This window comes from Polypterus senegalus, chromosome 8 (assembly GCF_016835505.1).
Source record: "Polypterus senegalus isolate Bchr_013 chromosome 8, ASM1683550v1, whole genome shotgun sequence".
Taxonomy (NCBI): domain Eukaryota; kingdom Metazoa; phylum Chordata; class Cladistia; order Polypteriformes; family Polypteridae; genus Polypterus; species Polypterus senegalus.
This window is the reverse complement of record NC_053161.1, coordinates 104,693,425-104,718,328: the sequence shown is the minus strand read 5'-3', so window position 1 is coordinate 104,718,328 and position 24,904 is coordinate 104,693,425. Positions and strand designations below refer to the sequence as shown.

Sequence of the window (24,904 nt, the reverse complement as noted above, 5' to 3'; positions counted from 1 at the left end):
AAGCTTCATTTGAAAATGAATGGACTTTGGATTTAAGTCGGTCTGTTACAAAAATACACCATCTGTTTTGGAAAAAAAAAAATTATAAACAAAATTTCAGGCAACTGTAAGATATTATTAAAAGAAGAAAAATGAAGACTTGCAAGGGACACGTATCTAAGAGCAGATTCATATCTGTAAAAGGTTACGTCCCTTAAAAATTATTGGCCATTCGTAAAAGTGCACAAAAAGAGAACATTGAGGAAAGGTAGCGAAGGACAATTTCTTTGGGCCGTTCTTCCATAACCTGCCACACTACCGGTTAAACACAATACTGTTTTCATCTGAAATGTTAGGACAGAAACAGCCATATAGAAATTTTCCAGGAAACCAGAAAAAATTGGATCCTTTGAAACTATAACAACATGTGCATTGCTACATTTAGACAGTACAACTTCAACATCAAAATTGTTTCATGATTACTGGTCCTGATGGTCAGGGCTCAATAAGATTCGCAGCATTTTATTATAAAAAAACAAGTTGCATTAAAAAGTTTTGGATTAACATGGAAGCAGTTCAGACTGACAGAGTCAAGCAGGTCCATTAACCAAAGCTTCAGAAGAAAGCACTGCATCTTCTCTCCTGTTTAAAAAAACAGAAAAAAATATATGATCAATATTCATGAAAACATTTGAATTATAAAATTCAGCTTCATCGCAAAATGGGCATGTGATTACAAAACTTGGTTGACAAAAATCCTAAAAGAATTTCTCTACAGAGAAGGCATCTCAGCCAGGAATCAAAGAGGGTTCAAACTGTGCTCACTACTCCACTGTGCTGTACCACATGTGACTGTAACATCTCAATGTAAATGCACAATGCATTCTGGCTTGATGAGCACAGACTGCTGCAAAGTTCAAATCTTTAAATTTATTTTTGCGTTCATAAGAATTACTTATGAATGCCTTGAAATTGACTGTTTTTTTTTTGTCTGATGCTTCTTGACTCAATGATACGAGAAAACTCTCACACGTGATATATACTGTTCAACTCATCTTGATGTCTAGTTATGCAAGACATCAAGCTTTTGGAGTTTTTGCCTTCTTCAGGTCCAGCAGACCCAAAACACCCTCAATTCTCAAGCCACTGTGGACCATTTCTGTATAAGAAATTACACCCTTATGATAAAAAAGTAAACCAAGAAAACAACAAAGTTGTGCCTGTAACATCAACCGGCTCCAGGAGGTCACCCTGTAATGGGATATAAGGGGTCATATGTACTCTTTTTCAAAAAACTTTGAAGAAGATGGGGATCAGTAATATACTAGGCATGTCTATTAAATAACGAAGACTGATTAAATAACTCACCTTTATTTATATGTACTGCAAATTTAATGCTTGTCCCCATCAATATTCTCCCCATTTGCACTAATGTGAATTTCCCCTTGGGATTAATAAAGTACCTATCTATCTATCTATCTATCAAATACATTGCTGTAGTCTTGTTTTCCACTGGTCGAAGGCATGGAGCAAATCAATTTCTGTCAGTTGTTTTAACACATCCGTCAGCATCAACTGACTCAAACCATGTCCCTTTAAGCACTGATTTAACTTTTGGGAAAAGATAAAAGTCGCTCGGTGCTAAATTGGGCGAATATGAAGGATGTTTAAGTGTAGTAATGTGCTTGTCGGTCAAAAACTGCTTTACAGAAAGTGCTGTGTGAGCAGGCACATTGTCCTGGTGAAGAATGAAACCATTTTCCCACAGTTGCAGCAATTTTTTTCTGACTTTTTCTCTCAGCTTTATCAAAACTTCCTTATAATAATGCTGGTTAACTGTTGTGCCTTCTGGAACCCATTCTTCCAAAATTACACCCTTGATATCAAAAAACACAATGAGCATGGCTTTGACGAGCTTTTTTCATTCCTGGTCCAGGGCGTTCATCATCTTCGACATTCTCACGTCCCTCGCTGAATCTTTTGTGCCACTCAAACACACGCGCACGAGACAGGCAGTCATTCCCATAAGTTGTAGTAAGCACTTGAAAACATTCTGTTGGTGTTTTGTGCAATTTCACTAAAAATTTCAAAACTGACACGTTGTTTAACTTTTACATTTTTTTTTTTTGGCACACTACAGAAAACAGAACCAAACTAAATGGCACTCACAATCAACTGAACGTCATTGAGTTTTGCTGATTGTCATGCAGGTTCAGACATGTTCAAGGTCACCACGCATGCAGTTATAACTGGTTCTGACTGCTTTGTTTACTAGGTGGAATCACAGTCTCGTTATTTAATAGACATACCTCTCGTAGGCAAGTGGAGTGTCAATGTTATTTTTGACTTTTGATCTTTTACAAAGATCACTGGACCTCTATCAGAGGGTGAAAAATTTCTATTAAAATGGAGAATATTTAGACTTTAAACATTTAAACTAAAGCACACATTTGTTTAACTATTCTTGTTTATCATGAACTTCTACCTCATGAAATAAATCATTACATTTCTTATGAACAACCCAAATTAGTGTAGCTTGTGCTAATTTAAACTTTTTTGTTTTGTTTTAAAGCCAGCTCTTTGCCATGCCAAATAATTTTTTTCCAATTTAAACATTTGATGGCACTTTTATTCATTGGATGTTTGTCTTGTGCAGCTCGTGTTGAATAATCATCAAGTGATAATTTACAAAGCTTGCATTCTGTAATGAATGCACCACATATTTAGATACAATAGCAAGTTATTTTTAGTGCTGCTTGCACGCTCAGTCAAACGGTCTTTAAGAATTTGATGTTTTTATGTCACTTTTTTTGTCACGCTTTAAATCGGCTTATTTTAAAACCTACATATATATGTTTGGTATTATTCTTTTCAGAATGTATCAAACTTTAATGTGATGTTGTTACATTTTGACATTCTTATTCCATTTTTAAATTATAAACTAAAAAATACCAAGAACTCATGTCCCGCGAGACAAGACTTAATGCCAAGAGATTTAACCACGCCCAGGGCCGGAAATAAAAGACAAAGAGCAGGACAGCTGCTGTACAGGCTTTTAAATGTTCGAAGCGCCGTGTGAGATGCAGATCACGCAGCACGGCAACAGCAGCAAGTCAGCAGCTAATTGAGCAAAGATGAGGTAAAAAGTATTTGTTTCCCATTGCATCACCGTTTAAAAGGGGGTTTTGGAGGAGCAACCGCGTCTCCTTGGGGTGCGTTCAGCCCCCCATCTTCACAACGTGAGCGACAGAGATGTGAAGTGGCTGGTGCGTAGCGCAGGCTGGGAGGGTTGGCGAGCAAAGCGAGCAGGTGGGTGAACCCTCTAATAATTAAATAAAAAATAAATATTCAGCATGGTAGCCCAGCAGCCAGAATTGGAGCTTCACAGCATTTGAGCCCAGGGTTTAGTTCTAGGCTGAAAAGACTTCTGAGTAATGCAACATACTCTATGTATGCTTCAAATGCTCCAATTTCATACCAGAATCTAAAGAATTCCTTGGATCTCAGCTTGGTTGTTGCTGCATGGGTGTGCCCTGTGACACACTAGCTTTCATTCCAAATAGATTAAGAAGATCTTTGGCTGTTCTCTCAATGAAAGTTTTGAAAAGTGTTCTTTTGGAGCAGACACACATCTTAAATGAGGAAAGAATGCAGTGAAGATGGGAAAAAAATAAGCACAACTACAAATTTGAGAAGTGACACAATGCAAGAAAAACTTCAGTGGCATTGAGTCTGAAGACATACTGTATATAAAGTATTACCAAATGTGCAATGTAAAACAATAAAGATATAAAAAGTACTTTCTAGTAATAGTTAAACTGATATTAATATTTAAACATCAAACCTATTCAGCAATAACTCATCATATTAAACAATGCTGTGTGTATTCTGAGAAAATCACTGTGGCTGAAATTTTCTTTTCCTACTGAAAGAATACATTTGAGCCAGGAGCTGCTTTTGCTTGAAGATTACACAATTGATTTTCACTCAGAATATCCTTCAACAAGTTCCTTTTTTATCCCTGTCTGAATGGTGTGTGACCTTTCACTAAAGACAACTGTATTTTTCAGAGTTAGTAGTTTACTCATTTAGCATATGCTTCAAATATAGCAATTTTATACCAAAATAACAAAATAAAAAATTCCTACTTTTTGTCCTGTACTGCTAATCCTATTGCTGCTTCTTCTGCGGCTGCAGAATTCAGAGGGTCTGTTGAAGTCTCTGTCCTGTTTGGTAATTCTGATTTTTGTGACACATCCATTATGGTCAACTTTTCTAACATGGAATCAGCATCACTGTTTAAAAACAAATAAATGAAAAGAAAAAAAAAAATTAAAGAACAAATGGAAAGTCACAAATGATGCTTGCTAAATATTGTCCTTCCTGATTTTTGTGTTTCACCATCCAAAAAATTCAAAGGATAAAAAAAAAACCCAAATCCCTAAATAAATCAATTTTAAGAATATTTTGGTAAAAGCCATCAATTGCTATTGTATTATGATCATTTATTACTCTATAATCTTTCAAGCTCTGCTGTATATGATTAGAAAACCAACAGTACAACTGTGAAAATTCTTTTTCTTAAGGTATTTCAGAAATGACATATTATTTTAGTAGACATCATATAAATTCTAAACAAATGTAAATCAAATTTAACTTCTGTGAACTGAATGTGCTACTTTATATTTATGGCCCCCACACTAGCTTCATATGTTTAAAGCATTCTTTTCCTAAATTATATCATTATGTAAATGTAACACAATGTTAAATTAAATAGTTTGCAGTTCCTCTACTCGTCACGATACATCCTGATGTTCATTTAAAACATTTTGCTATGTGTTTCTTTGTTGTAACGCTGACTTTTGTTTCTCATGAAAGTGCTGTGCTCTGCTATAACTCTGCATCCACCAGGTCAAAATCTGCCTAGCTTTACACTCTGCATGCACACACTAGCTTTCAGAGTACAGAAGCAGCAGCAAACAGGGAGTCAATTACTGTCAACGACTGTTTTAATTAAAACATCTTTCAGAGTATTTTTAACACACAAGAGCTGATCCAAAAGTTCTGAGCCTGAGCTTAAGAGGGGAATTCTATATACAAGGCTACTCCTGTGCACTAAACTGTGTGAATTACACCTTTCCAGCATTTGTGGCTTATAGTGGATGTTTGTTGCTTTAGAAACATGTCAACAACACGGACGCTGAAAATCACATAAACAAGTATAGTGCTATCATTGAATTTCTAACATTAGAACACCTATTCAACATGTATTTAGGAACTGTTAGATAACTAATCATAAAACTTGGATACATTACTATGACCCACAGGAAAAGTACATCCTCTGCTACCTAACTACAATTCCTCACTTAGACTGCACTGGGTGCAAAGGCTGCTTTGCCTGATCGTGAATCTGAAGACACCACCTCCGTTCAGTTCTCCAGACCTAGTTGTTTGTGCCTAGCAGAGGTACACTAATCTGAAGGGCTACCTCCATGTGACATGCTGTACCAATGATAAAGTCCTTTAGTCATAAACACTTTATACGAGTGTCAAAAAAGCTCTGTGAACGTTATAATAACATTTGTGAAAAATAAAACGTGTTTGATTTTGCTAGGATTTCAGTGAATAATAATTCAGACTCAAAAACACGTTCATAACGAGTCTTTTGTTCATGACCAAATGTTTGTATCTGAATGCCTTGTTTACATGTCAACTGGAAATCTGTTGCATGTTCACAATATGTTGTGATTGCAAAAACAGATAGGGGCAAATTATACACTACTAGTAAGCTGCAACTGTTTACTTTTACAAAAAAATAAATATTTTTAATAGTGTCTTAGAGTCCAAGGTGTCAGCTGGGTTGAAATACCAGAAAACCTACATGCTAAGAAAGCAAAGACCTGCCTCCTACATTGTTAGTGGAGGTACAATTGTGAATACTGCTCTATTATTATTATTATTATTATTAATTAAAATGTTGCAGGGAAAGGCTGGGGGCCCCTGCAACCCTGACTGGATGATATCTTTTTTGTAAATCAGAATCAGAAGGCTAATGAAATGAATGGTTAACAATAGTTAGAACAGATGTTCCAAACTACTATATTCCAAAATAGTGTGCCATATACAATTGCCTATCATTATGAACACAAGAACCAAACGACTATGCGTTCAAAGTCTAAATTGCATAAGAAATTGGAAAATGAAAAAGCACACTTACTTTAACTGGCATTATTATAGCACCAGATAGATTTACTTTAATACTGGTGCACAATACACAGACCTCAATAACTGGATACCATAAGACAAACACAAAAAAAAACCAACCAAACAAACAGGCTTCTCCAGAACTCTCTTTGAGGTCATCGACCACTGCTAATTTTGTAACCCTGTCAGAAACATTCAATTTAGCCTAAATGAGGAGAAGCAGCATTTATATCACTTGAACCTGTGATTCGTTTTTATTTGGCCATTACCTCAGGATTTTTGACCATAGGACTGGCACATAGATTCATCTGAAAACTGATTCCTGCATAAAAGACAAATTTTCTCACCACATACCAGGAAGAGACACAAATTCAGATTTAGAGGTGCTAAGAGTTAAACATGGTAGTGGTAGGGTGATGGTGTTAATGCTTTGCGACCTCAGGACTTGGACGACTTGCCATAATTGAGGAAACCAACCAATACATTCTTGTCTGTACCAGAAAATTCTAAAGGAGAATGTCCAGCCATCTTTACATAAGATTTAGCCTAAGAAAAGCTGGGAAATGCTGCAAGATAGTCATCCATTTAAAAAAAATCAAATGACCAACATTAACATGAATGTAAAAATAGAAAAATGTAAGTTTTGGACTAGCATAATCAAAGTTCAAATCTAAACCAAACAGATATGTACTGGCATAACCTGAAACAAGCGGCCCATGCTTGTAAATCTACTAGTATTTCTGAATTAAAGCAGTTCTACCAGGTAGAGGTATTCACAGCTATCTGAAAGACTAATATTGAATTATAGAACATTTGTGGTTGCAGACATGGTAATAAAGGTGGCACAGCTAGTGATTAAATATAAGTGGGCAGTTAGTTTTTCCTACAGTGTCAGTTGGTATTGGATAAAAGAAAAAAATCTGTAAGGGGTAAATACTTTTTCCACAGCACTTTATGTGTTGGACTTTAAATGTGGATAGATTTTTTAGTTTTGGTAGCATAGTGATTTCTCTGTGCCTTTTGTGAAGTGCTACAAGTAAAACTAAAATCTAAAAACATTTCAAAAATGATATACAGGTAAAATTCTGTTACAATGAACTCCCAGGGACCTAAAAAATATTTTTTTGTAACGAAAATGTTGTTGTAATGAGATTCTGTATTTGTTACTATAGTGCTTTCTTTAACTTGTATCCAGGCATTTGCAATCATTTCAATAGCTTCTTTTGTGTTAATTTTAATCTCCTCCTGCCTACAAGTTATGCTGACAAGAATTTTTCTCAACATTTCCTTGTAATAATACACTTTCAGGGTGCGAATGATGCCCAAATCCAATGGCTGATGCACTGCCGTGCAATTGGGTGGGAGGAATTCAACGCGAACCTTATCTAAATGTGGAAGCATGTTGTGGGCAGCACAGTTATCAATCAGAAGCCGAATCATCCTTTTCTTCTTTTTAATATTGTGAGGTTTCTGAACTCTTTTGAGAACCCCCGCCCCCCCATGGGAATGACACGCTGAAGTGTGTCTTGAAGCGCAATTGCAGCGTCTGTGGAAGATTGTTTGTCCGTTGCAGGGCCAGGGTAATAGGAGGCTCACAGTGCTGCAGTGAAGTGTCACAGAAGCAAATCATAAAATATCGGGGTCGAGCTATATGTCCCTGCCTTGAACCCCAATACACGAGGGTTAAGCTCAGTACTTTAGAAAAACCAGCTTTATTCAGCTTGAAACAGGAACGACACAGTTATTTATTGTAGGGTGATCTGCCACTCTGCTATACACAGACACAGCAGTCAGGCAGGGTCGTGGCCAGGTCAGTGATCAAGTAATACTGTTATCTGCATTTACAATGTACGTGCTCCTAACCTTGCATCACCCATCGAGATCTTTTCTGTTTACTTTGGCGGAGAGATGTAGCATACAGTATCTGTGAGCCTGCTATTGTCCGTACAGACGCAGACATCGGACTTCGGGATGTTCTTAGGCTTGCTGTCTAGTTGGGGGAGGTCCCAAGAGTTTACAAAACTCACATTTTCTTGAATGAGTGCCACATTAATAGGAATGTTTCTTGAATGAGCATCACTGAGCCCCATAAAGACTGCTTTTTCAACATCTTCAAATGCAGCAGTTCACATATGTTTGCAACCCGAGATTTTTCTACTTTTTTTCTCTGTCTTTCAAGAAAGTTGACAGTGTCAATGGCGAAATTCAAATTCACTGGCAGCGTTTTTTTGCCGTAATCGAGAGCTACAAAATTTTTTCTTAATATGAACTGTTATCTGCCATTTCTATAGGGTGACAATGAGTTAAATTCCAATGGATGTTTTTCAAATGTTGACGAGCAATAAGAAAAAGGTATCACTGAAAACTGCAGGAAACAAAAAAGGCAAAAAAAAAAACAAAACAAAAAACAGTATGAGGAAAGTTTGAAAAAAGAAAAAAAATTACAATGTTTCTGTTTGGGGATTGTTGTGCACAACTGAGCTGTGACCACAGAACTAACTGCTCTGTGGATGATTCATTCAGGCATTTCAAGGTGTTTTGGACCCTTCGTTGTTATGAAAGTATCTGCTGAATGTACTTCGCAGTAACGTGATTTCTATAGACTCATGTCATATGGGGAAACTGTCGGACCATAAAAATACTTCGTTGAAATGAAAATTTTGTTGTAAAGATATTCCTTGTAATGGAATTTTACCTGTATTTTACAATTTTAAAGTATGCATGATTTTGACTGTCTTTAATATTTAAAGTAATTTTTCCCATGACTTACCATGTAGCATACATAGAATTAAAAAAAAAATCTAATAAGGTTCATGTGCATATAGTAAGAGTGTGTTACATTTAATTTTGATTATTGTGTCATGAGCATCTACATTCTTTTAAACACAGCTTCATGTACAGTATATTTTGCAAAATTTTGCAACTTTTCATTCATAATTTTCATTTTGAATTTTTAAGGCCGTTTTCTTGAAAAAAAAAAACTTAATTTAAAAATACGTGATGCTTTTAAAACTTAACTATTTACGTAATATAATTTACTAATAGGACCTACAAATATGTTTACTATATTCAAGCAGACGTGAATGCATTGAAATAGTAAAAGCTGTTGTTAGCTGTAAAGACTTTTAACTTTATGTCATAAAAACGTACAAATTCTTACAGATAAGAAAAATAAGAATTACCTATTTATGTAACAATTACTGTACATGAGATTCTATTAAGTCTTAAAGAAATACAACAGATCTGTTGTTACCCAATTAAAACAAGAGAGATTAATTTTTTTGTAAGTCACAAAAAAAATTAAATTAGACAGTAAAAGTCACCAGCTGCTGGAAGAGAGTACATTTGTTTTTAAGTAGGCAGAGGTAGAGAGATTAAGAATAAAATATATACTTGCAAAATGTAAATGTATACTTAAGTGCCATATGGAGTGTACTGTAGACAAAATTAAAATACCCAGACACCAATAACATACTTTATAACAGCCTTTCAGAATGTCCTTGTTCATGTTGGAAGAAGAAGAAAAAAACACTGGGCTTTTCATTTTCAGGATTTTTTTTGTCAGCAATAGTATATGTAACTATTTAAAGCACACAACATGTCTATTACACTATCTAGGTTTCAGCTTAAAAAGATGCCAAATTTAACTTACATTCAAATAAATGAGCAAGTCAGTAAAGGAAAAGAGCAAAAGCTGACATTCAGAACCAGTGCTAATGCCAGATGGATATGTGAAATATAGAGTACAGGTTGTTGCTACATACCCTCTGACTGCAGGCCTAAATATTCTGAGTGACAGCATCAGGAAAAGAGATGGAGAAAGAAAGAAAAAGAAAGAAAGAAAGAAAATAACACAGTTAAGTACAGTAAACAGAAAAGGCCACAGAATACAGAGTAAAGCACCAGTTACAAGACATTAGAAATAGTCCAGGGAAATGACAGTACAGGAATTGCTTTTGTCATTTTTAGTTATATTAGTGACATCGGTGTTTGCTGTCCAATTTTACTCCTAAATTCAGGAATTTCCAAAATATCTTCAGACAGATTAAAGTGTGGATACCTACCAGCCTCTCTGTTATCATATCATAACTGACTTTAAGGTTTTATTGTCTTGATAACTGACATGGCAAGCTTTACTTTCAATGTTACATTATCTAAGTGCACATTGTATTATTATGAATACTGCAGTATATTGAATATATCTAGAATCATGTGCAAACATATCATATAAATGGCAGTTACAGAATGTGCCTCATGCAACTCAAATTCAGAACAGTCAATGCTCGCTCTCCACTGTATCAAGTTGCAATAAGGAGGGAACATATAGGAAGAAGCCATGCTTGGGCTATCACAATACTAACATTAAGTACTGTTTGTGTATTCTGGTAACCATGTGGTGGCAGTTATACACAGTACTATAGATTAACATCAATCCAACTAAGTTGTCTGATTTGAATTCTGCATTTTCAAGTAAGCCAACTGGATAGCTACATTGTTAATATTGTAATGTAACAACTTTTTGTCTAAAAATAATAGTTACACAGCAGTCACACTACAGCCTTATTTCACTGATATGAATACTGGTATAATTAATCTTCTGAAAATAAATTTTAAATTTTACCAATCAATTTTAGCCATTATGTATATAGTGTCTGCAGCTAATGAATTATTATTATTAATGAACGTAGTATACTAAATACAATAGTACAAAGACAGATTGTCCTCGATAGTGCAAATCTTTTGTGGAAACAAACACTACAAATTGACAATTAAGTTAAATGTAACATCATTTCAATGGATACATGTAGAAAACAAGAGGACGGGGTTGTGGGGGGGACATCTGAACATGGAGACATTTTTCTAAGACAGACAGCAGGAAAATGATGAATCAATTAACTTTGTTCAACTCTGCAAGAACAATGTACAGTTCCATTAAATAAGACATAAAGTCATACTGTATAGGAACGACAAAAAATATAGAACTGCCAAATCTAAATGACGAAAATAAAAAATTGCAGTGGTGTAGAGGAGGAAAATGACTCCCTTCAGGGTTTCTTGATCCTGTGTAAATGAATATGAACGATTTCCTCCAAGTGCTATCTAAAGGGAGTCTGAGTGACTGAACTTTGATGCTTTTACTCTCGTGTGTGCTGATGTGGTGGCGCTTAAGTTAAAACGGGGTTGAGTTAACTTAAGATAATTGGTTTGCAGTTTAAAGGACTCTTTAGGAAGAAATATTTGATTATGTATCCACGTAGGGTACTGAGTTTACTATATATAATATACTGTAGCAGAATGTTCAGAAACATAAAGGTCCAAAGAGTAAGAAAGGTATCAGAAATTACAAAAAAAAAATGTTAGTGAAATATAAGTTATATATAATATTTTTGAAGTTGCTCCTGATATTTCCTAACAGTCTGGCTTTAACTTTCCAACTTTTTTTTATACCCGGGATCAACTGCATTTTTAAACTCAACTTATTAAAACACAAAAAGTTTAACATTCTATTGCACTAGAAACATTCAATATTTCAATAATCTTGTTTACACTGATGTTAAAAACAATTCTTTAAGTACCGCATCAAACACAAAGCAAATATTTTTTAATTCAGACAAAATGTGGAATCTCCTGTTTTTCAGAGTTTTATTTTTATCTTGATCTAAGCTCCAAAATGGTTTTACAGCCATTTTTCTTTTGATAAGTAATGACATACACTCATTTTTCTGTATATGCTACATGGATTAACAACATAACTGTATTTATATATACCACATTAAATGCATTGTTGAATTTGAATACACAGTAATAAATGGGACATGAAGATACAAATGCATAAATACATGCAAAATACAGTTCTTACAATTTGCATGCCCATAGTGCCACAGAAATATTGCCCAAAGTAATTTCCAAGCAAGAATACTGCTCTTATATCTTTGTTTTAAGCAAATTGTAAGAGAAGTAACTGGTGCTTTACTGCAAGTGATAGAGCTTGATAAAGTTTGTGTAAAATTAGTGACTTTTAGTAACTGAAATTAAAAAAATAATCAGATGCAGTATCCCTTTGCCTGTTAAGTTGACAATATTTTTTGTAAAAGAACAAAACATGTTTCTTGCATTCAGTAAACTTTGATTTTCTTAAAGGTCCAAATTACCAAGCCAATTAGTGCATGCTAAAAAATTTCAAACATTTGAGACATTGGGATAATGAATCTTTAAAGCAATTATCTCAAAAATACTTGTGCTTCAAATTAGAAAGAAAAAAAAATCAAATCAAAATACTACTGTTATGGGTAATGGCCCAAATAAACATCACACATCATGGAAAAAAAACAGCTATTCTATTGAGAAGATCCACTGTTTTTGTACCTGTATGAATCCTTGGCTCTAGTTTCCAAGCCCAACGATGCCAAAAATTAATAAACACAGTGAATAATAACAAAAATAGGAATCAGAGTAATACAATTGATATTGTTGGTATATTTATATAACTATTATGTGGGTTTCATGTTAAAAGTTTGCTGTGGGGGAGGCAAAAAGAGGAAAAAAAAAACATTTTCAAGACAATTTAGTAAAATGAACAACATAAATTTTTAGAATGAGCATAGAGAAGAAATCTTTCTGCCTTTCTGTACCATTTCAAAGTTATAGTAGGTGAAGCATGAATTGATCCTACAAGTGGATAAGTGTGGCCAGGAATTATTTTTATCTTTTATCCATAACATCACAGCTTTAAATGTAGCACTCTTGTTTACTGTCTTGTTTGGAAGAACCAAATCAAGTGGGCGTCATTTCAGTATATTTACCCATCCAGCTGTTTTCTGAACCCACCGATTCTGTAATGACCTATCCAGGCAGCAGAATATCCCAAACTAACAAAGTCCAGATTATTACAGAGTAAGCTTGTGCCTGCTTGAACACTTATGGCGCCAGGTTCAGTTAAGCGTTTCAAATGAGCCTAAAAGTAAGTCAGACTCCCAGGAAGAATAATACATAATACATACAGTATGAAAGAACAAGTAAACTCTACACAGCCTGTGAACCATAAGGCAGCTAAGAAGGGATTGCCATCTAATGTAATGACATAAATAATGGATTTGGACAAAGACACAAGAAACATTTATTTTAATATTGTGGCCTAATTAGCCAAATGCCTCTCATTTGTACAAAATGTGAAACTTAATTTATGTCACTCACATCTGTCACACTGTGTTACCGGTAATATTGGTGACAGAGTGCCAGTCTGGAAACCAAGGATACAATGGGAGAGAATATAATGATTATTTTATTAACAAAATTTCTTCCAACAAAGGTAGGGGAGGCAGAATTGTTAGGTTTGATAGATGCTTAGCAGGCTTTCCAGCATACCACTAGAGGTCAGTGTGTTTCATCACTAACTACTAGCTTTCAGGTGCATTGATCCACTAGGGTGAAAACCAGCAGAGTTTACCCAGATCAGGTGGCAGCACAGAGGTAAAGATGGAAGATGAGGTACACCGGCAGCAGCCCACTGAAAAGCACTGTAACGTCCACCTCCAATATGTTCTGTCCATGAGGAGGGCTCCTTTAGCGAGCTGAGCAAGCGTTTAAACTTGTGATTGCCAAGGCATAACATCGCTCCTGGCTTTAGTTGTACCCAGGGCTTGAAGTGAGGTGGTATGTTATACCAGCTCTTCACTGTTTCTGATTTGCAAACAGGAGTTCCAAAGGGATGTCTCAGTTCTCTGCAATATCACATGTATTTCACCACCAAGGGCCCGTCATTTCCCTCTCCATTTTTCAAAGTATATGTGCTGCTTATAAGCACGATCGACAACCCAAGGGGCACGACCCCTTTCGTATTTGTGTATTTTTTTTAACACATTGTGAGGAGTAACTAGAAGCTGACAGAATAGAGAGTAACACTTGTACCGAAGAAGGCAACTTTCTAAGTACATCTACTTTGAGCTTTGTTGAACTTTTGTACCAAACCCCCCCACCTCCCTCGCTTTGCTTCTGGTAGTGGCCTTCATTTGCATAAAGCGGGAGCTGCACTCCTCTGCACGGTTCCTTCTTTCATGGCGTACAGCAGAAACAAGGACCCACTGGTCAAGCATTATTACTTACAATTAACAAATAGAAAAAAAAAGTGTCTGCTAATTTTCTTTTTTCAGTAATGGCACAAAATTTCGATCAAGTCCATCAAGGTGTTTTAAGATTTTGGGGTATTTAGTTTTTCTATCTGGGAGTGTACCCCTAAAAGTAATATATCAAAAAGTCCATTCTTAGCATATACCTTCTAGCCTAGATGCATCATCCTGCCAAATTTAAGCTTTTTTAACTAAAAAGGAAATAGTGTTTTTATTGATGAGTGAGTATGTGAATGTGTTAAATTAATTTTTTTATGTGTATAAAGTTATTGAGTAGTTCATCCATATTACCAAACCAGCTATCACAAAGTCAATAAACACTGATGTGAAAATGGGAAACAAGGGGAAAATGCATTCAGGAAAACATCGAGGCAAAAGGGTAGGTCAAATGAAATTCCTAGCAAAACCTTCTTACCTATCCCCTTCAATAGCACTGAAATATACTAACATACCTTGTGAAAACAGCTTTTTCATTTTTGGTATCCATAGTCAGCTTGATTGTTTCATGGCCACAACCTGTTGTTATAGTTTCGGTGACAATGCCTGCTTTATCTTCATCTTCATCACTTTCTGATTCCCCAGACGAACTGCTGTCAGATGCCACCAAAGGTGCTTTGCGTGCCACACAAACATTCCAGACACAAGGTGAAGTTGTACTGACTGAAAAATGTTGCACAAACAAGTACACATTAAAATTTGTCAGACGTTCTAATGAAGCGCACACAGACCCATCTTTACTCAGTATAACTTGGACACACTGCACATTTCCAAATTTTGCATATGTTGTGTGATATTTTGGCATTGGCCATATGTTCATAGTCAGGTGTCTTACTCAGTTATAAATTTGTAAGGGTAACACCAGGACAGCACCAGTTCCTGTTAATCTATTTGATGTTATTTGTTTAGGATGACTACAAAAGAATTAGTAATAATAACAGCGTACTAGCATTGGGTTTTCAAAATAATGCAATGTTTAAACGTATGGTCATTAATAAAGTATCTATCTATCTATCTATCTAAAAAAAAAACCAGATCATTCCAGGGTCTACTGGAAGATGACAGGACTGTGGTTGGTTAAGTATTATTTTGGCTTATACTAGGCCTGGCATATTCAGGCTACTTTCTTCTCTTTGTTAGGGAGGGAAATGCAATGATCCTTAGTGTACATCTCTGGTTCAGAGTGGAAGGGGGCAGAACCTGTATAGCATTCGTCATTGCTAATCTTAATATTACTTACTCATGTATTACAGTCAACACAGTTTTTGTTTAATTGAACAAACCTTATATGTGCTTTTCATCTCATCACTTAAACAATTTCAGATTTACTAAACTAACCAAAAGGAGTGGCATACTGATTAACTGTACAATAATTTCAGAAGTATATAAAGGAGAATTGTTCAGGCTACTACATTCTAAATGTCAGAAAGTACAGGAAAATGAGTTTGAGTTTGTATATATGCTGTGACTGGTGTCGCTGCCCATAACGGTGGTGACCATCACTCATAGGCAATATCTCCCCTGCTTTGTTTTTTCCCTCGCATAGCACTGCCAGCAGCATGCTCTTACACTCTTAACTGCGAGCGGTCTCTGTTAAACACTAAACCTATGGCCTTCAGAATCTCCCTCTTAAACAGTATTTCAATGAGAAACAAACACACTTTTACCCGTTCTCTGCGGAATTAGCTGCAGGCTTGCAGGCTTACCGGGTAACATGCTTCTCAAATGAGGCTTAAAACATTTAAAAGACTGAGCACCAGCCAACCTAATGGCTCCCTCTCCAGTCCTCTCTCTCCCTCAAACTGCATCTACTACAGTTGCTGCTACCTTTGCCGTTGAACCCGCTTGATGAGGAGGACTTTGTGTTCTTTTGACCTGGAGAATGGAGCTGGACCATCACCCTGTGTGCTTTTCTGCTGTTGACAAACCCTTTCTGAATAAGGTGTTGTGTTTATACTTGCCAGTTCAGCTATAAAGATTGTGTACCTTGGAAACCGAATCCCTTTTTCAGTCTCCTGTGCAACTCTGTGACCCAAGCTTGAATACACATACACACACCCACACACAGCGCATATCTAACACATACTTTATATATGATGAGCAGCATGTCTGTGTGCCTGCACTTTTACTCTGGGTAGGGCAATACAAATTAAGCACAATGAAAAAACAAACAGTAGAAGAACTGAAATAAAAGAGATAAACAAAAAGGAAACCCTGAACCCTGTTCACGATGCAAGGGGGATTTGTCCTCTAGAACACCATCCAAATAGTTTAGTGCACAAGTATCACAAAAATAAATAAATACACAAACAAATAAATAAAGTGCTCCAAACTCTTCCACACAGCAATGCCACATTACCTTCTTGCAACCTGAGCACTTCCCTAACTCATCTCAAGGGTCTAAGTTCATCCATATAAATTTGGAAGAGGTGGCTTTGTACTTTAAGCTGGGTTCCTTCTGGAGCAAATCCTGCAGCCTTTTCTGGAGTGAGAAAACCCCTACAAAGTCTAGTTTTTTTTGCCAAGAGCTCCCCCTGGCTGAGTGAAGTCTCTCTGCGGTATCAAATCGCAGTCGAGTTAAACAGTCAAGTATTCTTTGTGTACCATTCCTCTTCTCTTCTCCAAAATCACAGACAGGTCTCCAGATGAACCATATACTACATTTCTGTAGTTTTGGCGGAAACATCTCTCCATTCTGCCTACTCCCTGTGCTTTTCTGTTAACCTAGGGCCCTTGAAGTAACTACATCTGGTGCACTATATAAATTTATAAGGTACAACACCCTCTAATGCACAGGGCTGTGGAGTCAGAATTGCAAGCAATTACTGGATTGCTGGAGTCGGAATTGGCAAAAAAAAAACAAAAAAAAAACATCAGACTGACGTGTTTTTTTTACAAGTTTTTAAGGGAGTTTATCATTAGGACACTGAAAGAATTGCTGCTGAAAATGGGGCTTTACATCCATATGTGAATAATATATTAAAAAAATCAGTCGTTTCAAGCTGTAATGGCCATTATACACACATTGCAGTAGTGCAAGGACTATATTTGTAAATCAATTTAATGGTATCTTGATAAAAAAAGGTATGCACCTCTATCAAAACATGAAAAATTCTGGATGACCAGTACTGTATATTGGCTTAAATTTCAAACTCAGGAGTCAGAGTTGGAGACAATGTTTTTTTTTTTAATACTGACTCTACAAACCTACTAATGAATGCTAATACATGATGTTAAAATACTTGTGTCCCTGTGCTTATTAATTGCAAGTGTACTGCAACCTCTAGTAGCTCACCCAACTGGTAAAACAGAAATCAAATGAATTAATAAAGATAAGAAAAAATCTTGTTGTTAGCTTAAGTTTGAAACATTAGCATAAAACAGAATTTTACATACCCCCCAATGCTGTCTTTCTTTTCCCTTAGGAGTATAGTACAGTATAGTATAGAAATAGTAATAGTTTAGTATAGTGTCATAATGAAAATTTGCAGAAATCTATAAACCTGTGGCCTTTTTACTACAAAAAAGTAGTTATTCTTTTTCAGCTTCATTCTTTGGGCTATTTTGTGATTTTAATATGCCATCTTCCATATATAAGTCTTTCATTAAAAGGAGTATAGTCTGATATCTCATGAAATGCAGGGTAATAGAAGGCAGTGCAAGTGCAGGTAAAAAGTGTCTGCTTTATTAAAGTGCTGCCCCATATTAAAAATGTGCTTCTGAAATGCTTTCATGACTGCATGCTACCTCAAATCATTCTGAAGTCTTGATAAATGTTTTACAGAGTTTTAACACCAAACTGCTTTAATCTGCTGCTCACAATATGTAATTTATTTGTAATATTCTATCTCTGAGACCATTTTCATAAAAATGACACTGTGTATCTAATTTGTAACAGAAAAGAAAACTCTTGCTTAGTGAACTTTCTTGACATATGTGTCCTGCCACATTTGCTGTCCTTTCCATGCAACACTGCAGTTAGCTTTATTTTTGATTTTTATCTATTTGGACATTTCTTTATCGGAATCCCCTTAATCTCTGTTACTTCTGGTTAAAATGAAGTTTAAATTTACAAACCCAAGTACATATATACATTTTCAATATATAATTAATAAAGTACGGCTGGCATACTCACAATTTTTTTCTTGGTTTTGCTTGGAATGTCCATTAGAATCATTACTGTCCGTGTCAACCGGTGAGCTACATCTGGGAACAGATTCTGAGCTACAAAAACAGCATTTACAATAAAAACCTACAATAAAGGAGTACTGTCTTTGTCTTTCTTCATACACTATTACATTGTAAAATTGTAAAATGCTGAATTTCAAAAGGTAAAAATTTGAAAATTTTATAGTTATAAAGAAAAATTTTTAATGTGTCCTGGAACTATAAATATAAAGTATATCACTAATATTGTCAATCTCTCAACCTTCAAGAATCAAATGAGGCCTTTCTGTTTATTATTATTATTATTATTCCAGTGCATATAGGTCTACACTTACCAGCAGAAAGCTTGAAAGTCTGTGAATTTTGCCCATCCTTTTTCTTCAGTTTCTGCTTTATCACGAGAGCCAGTGGTTTTATCCCAAACACTAGAGCCGATGTCCACAGCAACAGAAGCTGGTGGGGGCTTAGAGTTCACTGTATCCTCAAATGTTGCTGTCCTAGTGGCATCTAAAAAACAGTCATATTTAACTTTAGCCAATTCTTTTATTTTAACTAAGATTATAATGTTTGTGCTGGGAACCAGATAGAGACATACAGGGAAGGGACAGGTCTATTTGGGAAATGGAAATGGGCATCTGTATAGATGGAGTGGTTGCAAAAGGTCCCCATTGGTTTGTCCCCAGGCTGGAGTTGCCATCTCTGCTTCAGTCCCTGAATCTGACCAGAAAATGATGGCCCAGCTTTGTGGTGGTGGTTGGGATTTAAAGTTACAGAAACTCCCACCCCAGAAATAATAATAATAACGATAATAATAATTAAAAAAAAAACCAAACATTTATTTTGCATTCATGTAGTATCTTACTCAACCACAGATGCAGAATGATTAACACTTTACACAACACTTTGGATGCGTTACTAGAACACTGGTTACATCAAATATAAACAATGGATGCATGCATGTTTATTAAAATAAAGAACAAGGGGGAAAATATTACAGCACTCATTTCTCACTGGTGATTTATACTTGTTGGGGTTGGTTTGCTTTTTTACTCTGCGCTGGAAGCTTGTTTTGTCTACCTTCTCGCATATCATGATATTAAGTGTCTGTCTTTTAGCTTACTGTTTTCCTTTTGTTGTTTGTGTTCTTTGTGCTGGTTGTGTCTTCTGGTTATGAAAGTGTTTATTTGTACTAAGAAGCAAGTTATAGTTAACTTAGTAGCGCTATACGGGGAAAACAACTCTTTGTGTGCTATTTCACAGAGAATTGCTTAGTTTCCTTTTAGGCTAAGTGCTAGTGATTGTTGGGGTTCAAGACATAAGGTTTGTTTTTCCTGTTAAACACTTATGGCTCAGTGGCACCATTTACTGTTTATATTCTTTGTGCTAGCTGACCTCTAACATCTTGAAATTCCATATTGGCTGTGGCTGACAGTACAGAGCACTGCACTGAGGCCATGAGTGACCCCAGGTAGTGCCACCACTTATGATTAACAGGAAACATTACTTGAATTAGACTTTTTTTGTGATCAAATAGTATGTGTAGTGATGTGATACATTTTGAATATGCTTATTTAATTAGCTCTTTATTTTACTGTAAAAATTCAAGTTTCCCTTTTATGTGCTTTTTGTGGGGAACAGCTAGCAAATCAAAAGCTATCTCACATTTCTCCCAAACATTTGATTGGAAATTCAGTTGAACTCAACAAAGTGGGATGGTGAAACTTCACAAGTGGAAAATCTGAAAACTCTCATATCATGTGAAGGCAGCATGAGCTTGGATTAGCAAATCAGAGTGGGGAGAACAGAGTTTAGTTGAAAGTTAGATGGGATTGCTTTTTTGGTACTGTAGGTTAACAGACCAGTCATCCCATGTAAAAGGGAGAGGCAGTCAGGGATTAAAGTGAAAAAAAATCTTCTGACTGAACTTTTTTCAGGCCAAGCCATATTCCTTTAACACACACTTTATTTAAATAGTCGAGACCAATAGCGTTTTAAGGGGAGATTAAACCGCTTTAATATTGCCAGTTTGCATATTTTAAAAGCTATTTGTAATCTTTGAAAAAAAATATACCTTGACAAATAATCAACCATCTATCACACATCTTTTCAGTGCATGTTTTTATTTATCTTATAACACCAAACAACGTTTTGTGAAACTCTTAATAATTAACGTAAAAAAGTAAAAGCACCACCATTAAATTCCAAAAAGTGCTTTTTCAAAAAGTGATTTTTCAGTGCATGTTTTTATTTATCTTATAACACCAAACAATGTTTTGTGAAACTATTAATAATTAACAAGGAAAAAAAGTAACAGCACCACCATTAAATTCCAAAAAGTGCTTTTCTTGTGCAAATGTCTCTAGAGTGCTTTTCACTTTTTCTGCTTTTTGGCTGTGAAACCATATTCGTGAAGCTTGGCTACACCTGACACCTGTTTTAATGTTCGACTAGCTACATGTGCAGGAGTGGCTCCAGGAGAGGTGGAGGCTGTAGCAGCAGTTTTACCTTTAACTCCAACAGTGGATGAGGTTGAGACTGTAGCAGCAGCGCCTTTAACTGCAGGGGTGGAGGCTGTAGCGGCAGATTTTCGTTTAACTCGAAGAGTGGAGGAGGTGGAGGCTTTAGCACAAACAGAAGAGGTGGAACCTTTCTTTACTTTTCTAACCCTAACTGCTCCGCTATGAAAGAACATATGCGCACTTTTACATCGCACACACGGTCGGCCATAGATGCATGAATCCCCGTTGTGGTACTTGTCACACCAGGCAGGGAGCATGTGTACTGTAGAGCACGAACGGCAGCATTGTGACTAGCTTCTGATTGATGGCGAGCTAGCACTTTTTTGCCATTATTGCCATATTGAAGTTTCCTGTGGCATACTGTGCAAAGACACGTACCTGGTTGTTTGATTTTTTTAGCCCACGAACTAAAAGGCTTGCCATTCTCCCCAATTTCCTAAGCCAAGCCCATCTCCATTTATTTTTTACACTTTTATCAATCTCCGAAACATCAGAGCCTTCCTGCATTATAAGTGTGTCCATGCTATCTTAAATATAGTTATACCTCAGCCGTAGCCTGACATGTACTTCTTCAGAACTAAACCAAAACCCGGAGTGGATCCATACCGGAGTGACAACAAAACGCTTAGAGTGGAGAGAGGAACGTGCATTCGCTCCACTCCAGGCTTTGATCACATCCTCCTCAGCAGGCTGAATACACTTTGTCTTTCCTTAATTTAAGACCTATTTAAACTAAAATTAAGACATGTATTACACTATTTGAGAAATGTAAGCCTATATATACACAGCATTAAAATTATGAAAAGTGAATTTAAAACATTAAGGACAGGCGGAACAGTGTAATTGACGGAAATCCGTCGATGACTCGCTACAATTAACAGAAATCCGTCGTTAACGACGGAGAACTTTAATACCTGGGCAGTTCTATAGGTTATTTCTTTACCCCATTCACTGAACTCTTCCTCTTGTATTTAAACTCTTCCCCTCATACTCATGTATTATTTGGGGCTGGGTACAGCTAAACAGTGCCATGAGGGTCTTTAATGTATCTTCCTTACAAAGGACTCATCTGCTGGCTTCAAAAGCATTAAGTTAAAGGGAGAAGTCAGGAGGCAAGCAGAAAGAAAAGGGTCAGTCTTCAAGTTACCTTCAGAAGTAAGTTTATCTTTTATTACTTTTTATCTTGTTTAACTATTTTATCCATTAGAGTGTTTTTTATGTCTGTATGACCAAAACTACCTGCTTTGCTGTTCTGAGAAGAAAATAACATCAGCTTTTTGATGCCTTTCTGGACTGGCATCAGTGAAAAGCATCCCATTTGTGAAGAAGTGAAAAAGTCTGCATTGTTTTCAGTGTTAGTAACGACTGATTTACATTTCATACAATCATTATAGGTGTTATGCAACTTATTAAACGACAATGGTAATCTTCTGGTACCCATGTTAAGAACAGGAGATAAGCATGAACCAAAAGTATTGTTATTATGAAAATATTAACCCAAAGTCAAGATCTGAAGTAAAAATTGTTCTTTTACCAAAAGCGCAAATAGATTGACAAATGAACCGAGAATCTTTTGACAGCAAAACGTAACCATGGATGCCATCGAACACACTGTCATGGTCGAAATGCACAACCTCTAGGAACTACACACCCAAAAACACAGCATCACATTTTAGCAATGAGACCTAAAAATGCCTGCAGTATATTTTCTGATTTGTGTCTCTCAATTGTGTAAAATCCTTGGGTACCATTTGTTTGGATTTGTGTTGAATGAGCGGTTGCTCATGGAGTCCCAAATGACGCACATTACCTGCACTGTGAGGGAGCGTCAGTTATGGGACTATGGCCATGTGGTGTGTTTCCCAGAGGGTGATCCAGCTCATAAGATCCTCATTGTTGGGGACCCTAGTGGCTGGACCAGGCCAAGGGGTCGCCCACGTAACACCTGGCTGCGGCAGATAGAGGGTCATTTCTGGAGGGTGGGACTGGACCGCGCGTCTGCCTGGGGAGTTGCAAACCGGGATCCTGAGTTGTTTTGTTGTGTAGTGAGTGTGACAACACACTGTAGCAGTGAATGCTCCCTAACTTGACTTGACTTGATACTTTCTGATGGATCCTCTGGTACACCTGGCTCAAAATTATGGGAGAAAACATCAATTTTTCCCATTCTTACTACCTGATCTATACAAAATTACAAAACAAAATGATTGAAGAATAAAGCCCATTGGCCTGGTTGAGCATTGAACTAGCTAACTTCAAATACATTAAATACATTAAGTTCTCATGGTCAGTACAGATTATTAAAAAGAATTGTATTCTCTTGCACCATTGCTTTTATTTGTCTAGTGCTAATTTAATAGCCAATAATTCATGATTCTCTACAATGTAATTTTGCACAGTAAAATTAAGTTAACGTAAAAAGAACGCACATTTCCTAATTCATATCACCCCCAGCCTAATACTGGATGAGACCACTTCCAGAATGAAGTGTTTGAAGCTTTCAGGGTGATGTATTCTGGGTGCTGAGGTAAATAGCTACCTCAAATGACTCTTGAGCTTCCTTAATCTAAATAAACATTTTTCTGGCTCATGTAGGTTAATAATGTAATGGGCCAAATAATCTTACTAAATTTGTTAATAAACCAGCAATTAATAATTGTGAATCCAATACATCTTTAAACCTGTTTTAAACTCTCAGAAGGAGCCTAAAGTAGAATGGCAAAAACTATATTGTTCTATAGATAATCTTTTTTTTTTTTTGAAGGATCGTGATTTTTTTTTTTTTTTGCTATGTTAAAAAGATAAGTTCACTTTAGATTTACTCTCAATTGTGCAGAGTACAATGTAACTTACTTTCATGCTTGACCATCACACACCATGCCACCAGTCTCTAGCAGCACCAGTTTCACTTTGTAGGTTATGTAAAATATTAAAACACAGAATATAATAAGCAAATAGAAGTATTAGTCTGGACTATCACGGTTCCTCCAGTTCTGTGATCTGTGAGCAGAAGTCATGTCTGGAAATGCTTTGCTTTTAAGGCAAATGCTCATGACGATATCGCTGGTTCTGAAGACAATGACTTAGAACAATATAATCTAAAGAAGGAAACATGTCACACCTGGGTAAGCACCTGAATTATCAACACCCTAATTTTACATGAAGAGTGCGTTTCAAATTATGGTAATGTTATATTAACAACTAGTATCAAAATGGGTTAAATTGTTTATACCCAAAAACGTATTGTTTCTATTTTTGTTTGAGATAGCTGCTCTTTATTTATTTATGTGTGAATACATCTGGTAGTAATTCTGTATATGCTATATATATTTAATGTGACTAAGTTCTAAATTACATTACTGATTTAGGCTATAGCTTGCTTGAACATCCTTACTGTTTAGTCAGGTTTCAACACAATATACTGGTAGTCTTAGATATTTAGATGCAACAAAGAGCTCATCTGCTGGCTTACACAACACTTTTAGTTTGACACATGTCAATAAATTTGGACTTTAGTTTAAACAGTTATAAACATTCTTGGTTTATAAAAGTGTTCTTAGTATTTCTTAAAATATTCTACTCAGAACCAAAGTTATAGCATTATAAATTGTATGTTATCCTAAAAATGAAAAGTAAGAAGATCAAGTACAAAGATTCTGATGGGTTCCATTCTGACACATTCACATTACAAAACAACCACAACGATTGCACAGCATGAACGGGGTGTTTGATGTAACAGTTCATAATATTATGATTTGGTTGGTGTTCTTATTTTTTTGTCATTGCACTTCTAAGCCTCTGCATGGAAAACTGTACAACAGATATCTATGAATGTCGGTACTATATTACTTAAAAAATAAGTAATTGTGTCATGGCTATATCACCATTTAAAGCTGATGTTAATGAAATACA

The 24,904-nt window shown here is 36.0% G+C and overlaps 1 protein-coding gene across 4 annotated transcripts in view; it reads right to left on the bottom strand.

The window, feature by feature from the left end:
- Nucleotides 1–447: 447 nt before the first annotated feature.
- Nucleotides 448–24,904, bottom strand: part of ppp6r2a (protein phosphatase 6, regulatory subunit 2a) — a 190,703-nt gene continuing 166,246 nt past the window's right edge. For 2 of the 4 annotated variants that reach the window (XM_039761531.1, XM_039761534.1), the window contains 6 exons: nt 18,809–18,980; nt 18,442–18,530; nt 14,762–14,969; nt 9,948–9,971; nt 4,128–4,274; nt 3,517–3,611 (listed from right to left, as the gene is read on the bottom strand). In XM_039761531.1, the coding sequence (XP_039617465.1) occupies nt 3,530–3,611; nt 4,128–4,274; nt 9,948–9,971; nt 14,762–14,969; nt 18,442–18,530; nt 18,809–18,980 (722 nt within the window). In that variant the 3' untranslated portion in view covers nt 3,517–3,529. Of the gene's footprint in view, nt 622–3,516; nt 3,612–4,127; nt 4,275–9,947; nt 9,972–14,761; nt 14,970–18,441; nt 18,531–18,808; nt 18,981–24,904 lie in introns of those variants that run through there. The other 2 variants (XM_039761533.1, XM_039761532.1) reach the window with 2 other exon arrangements.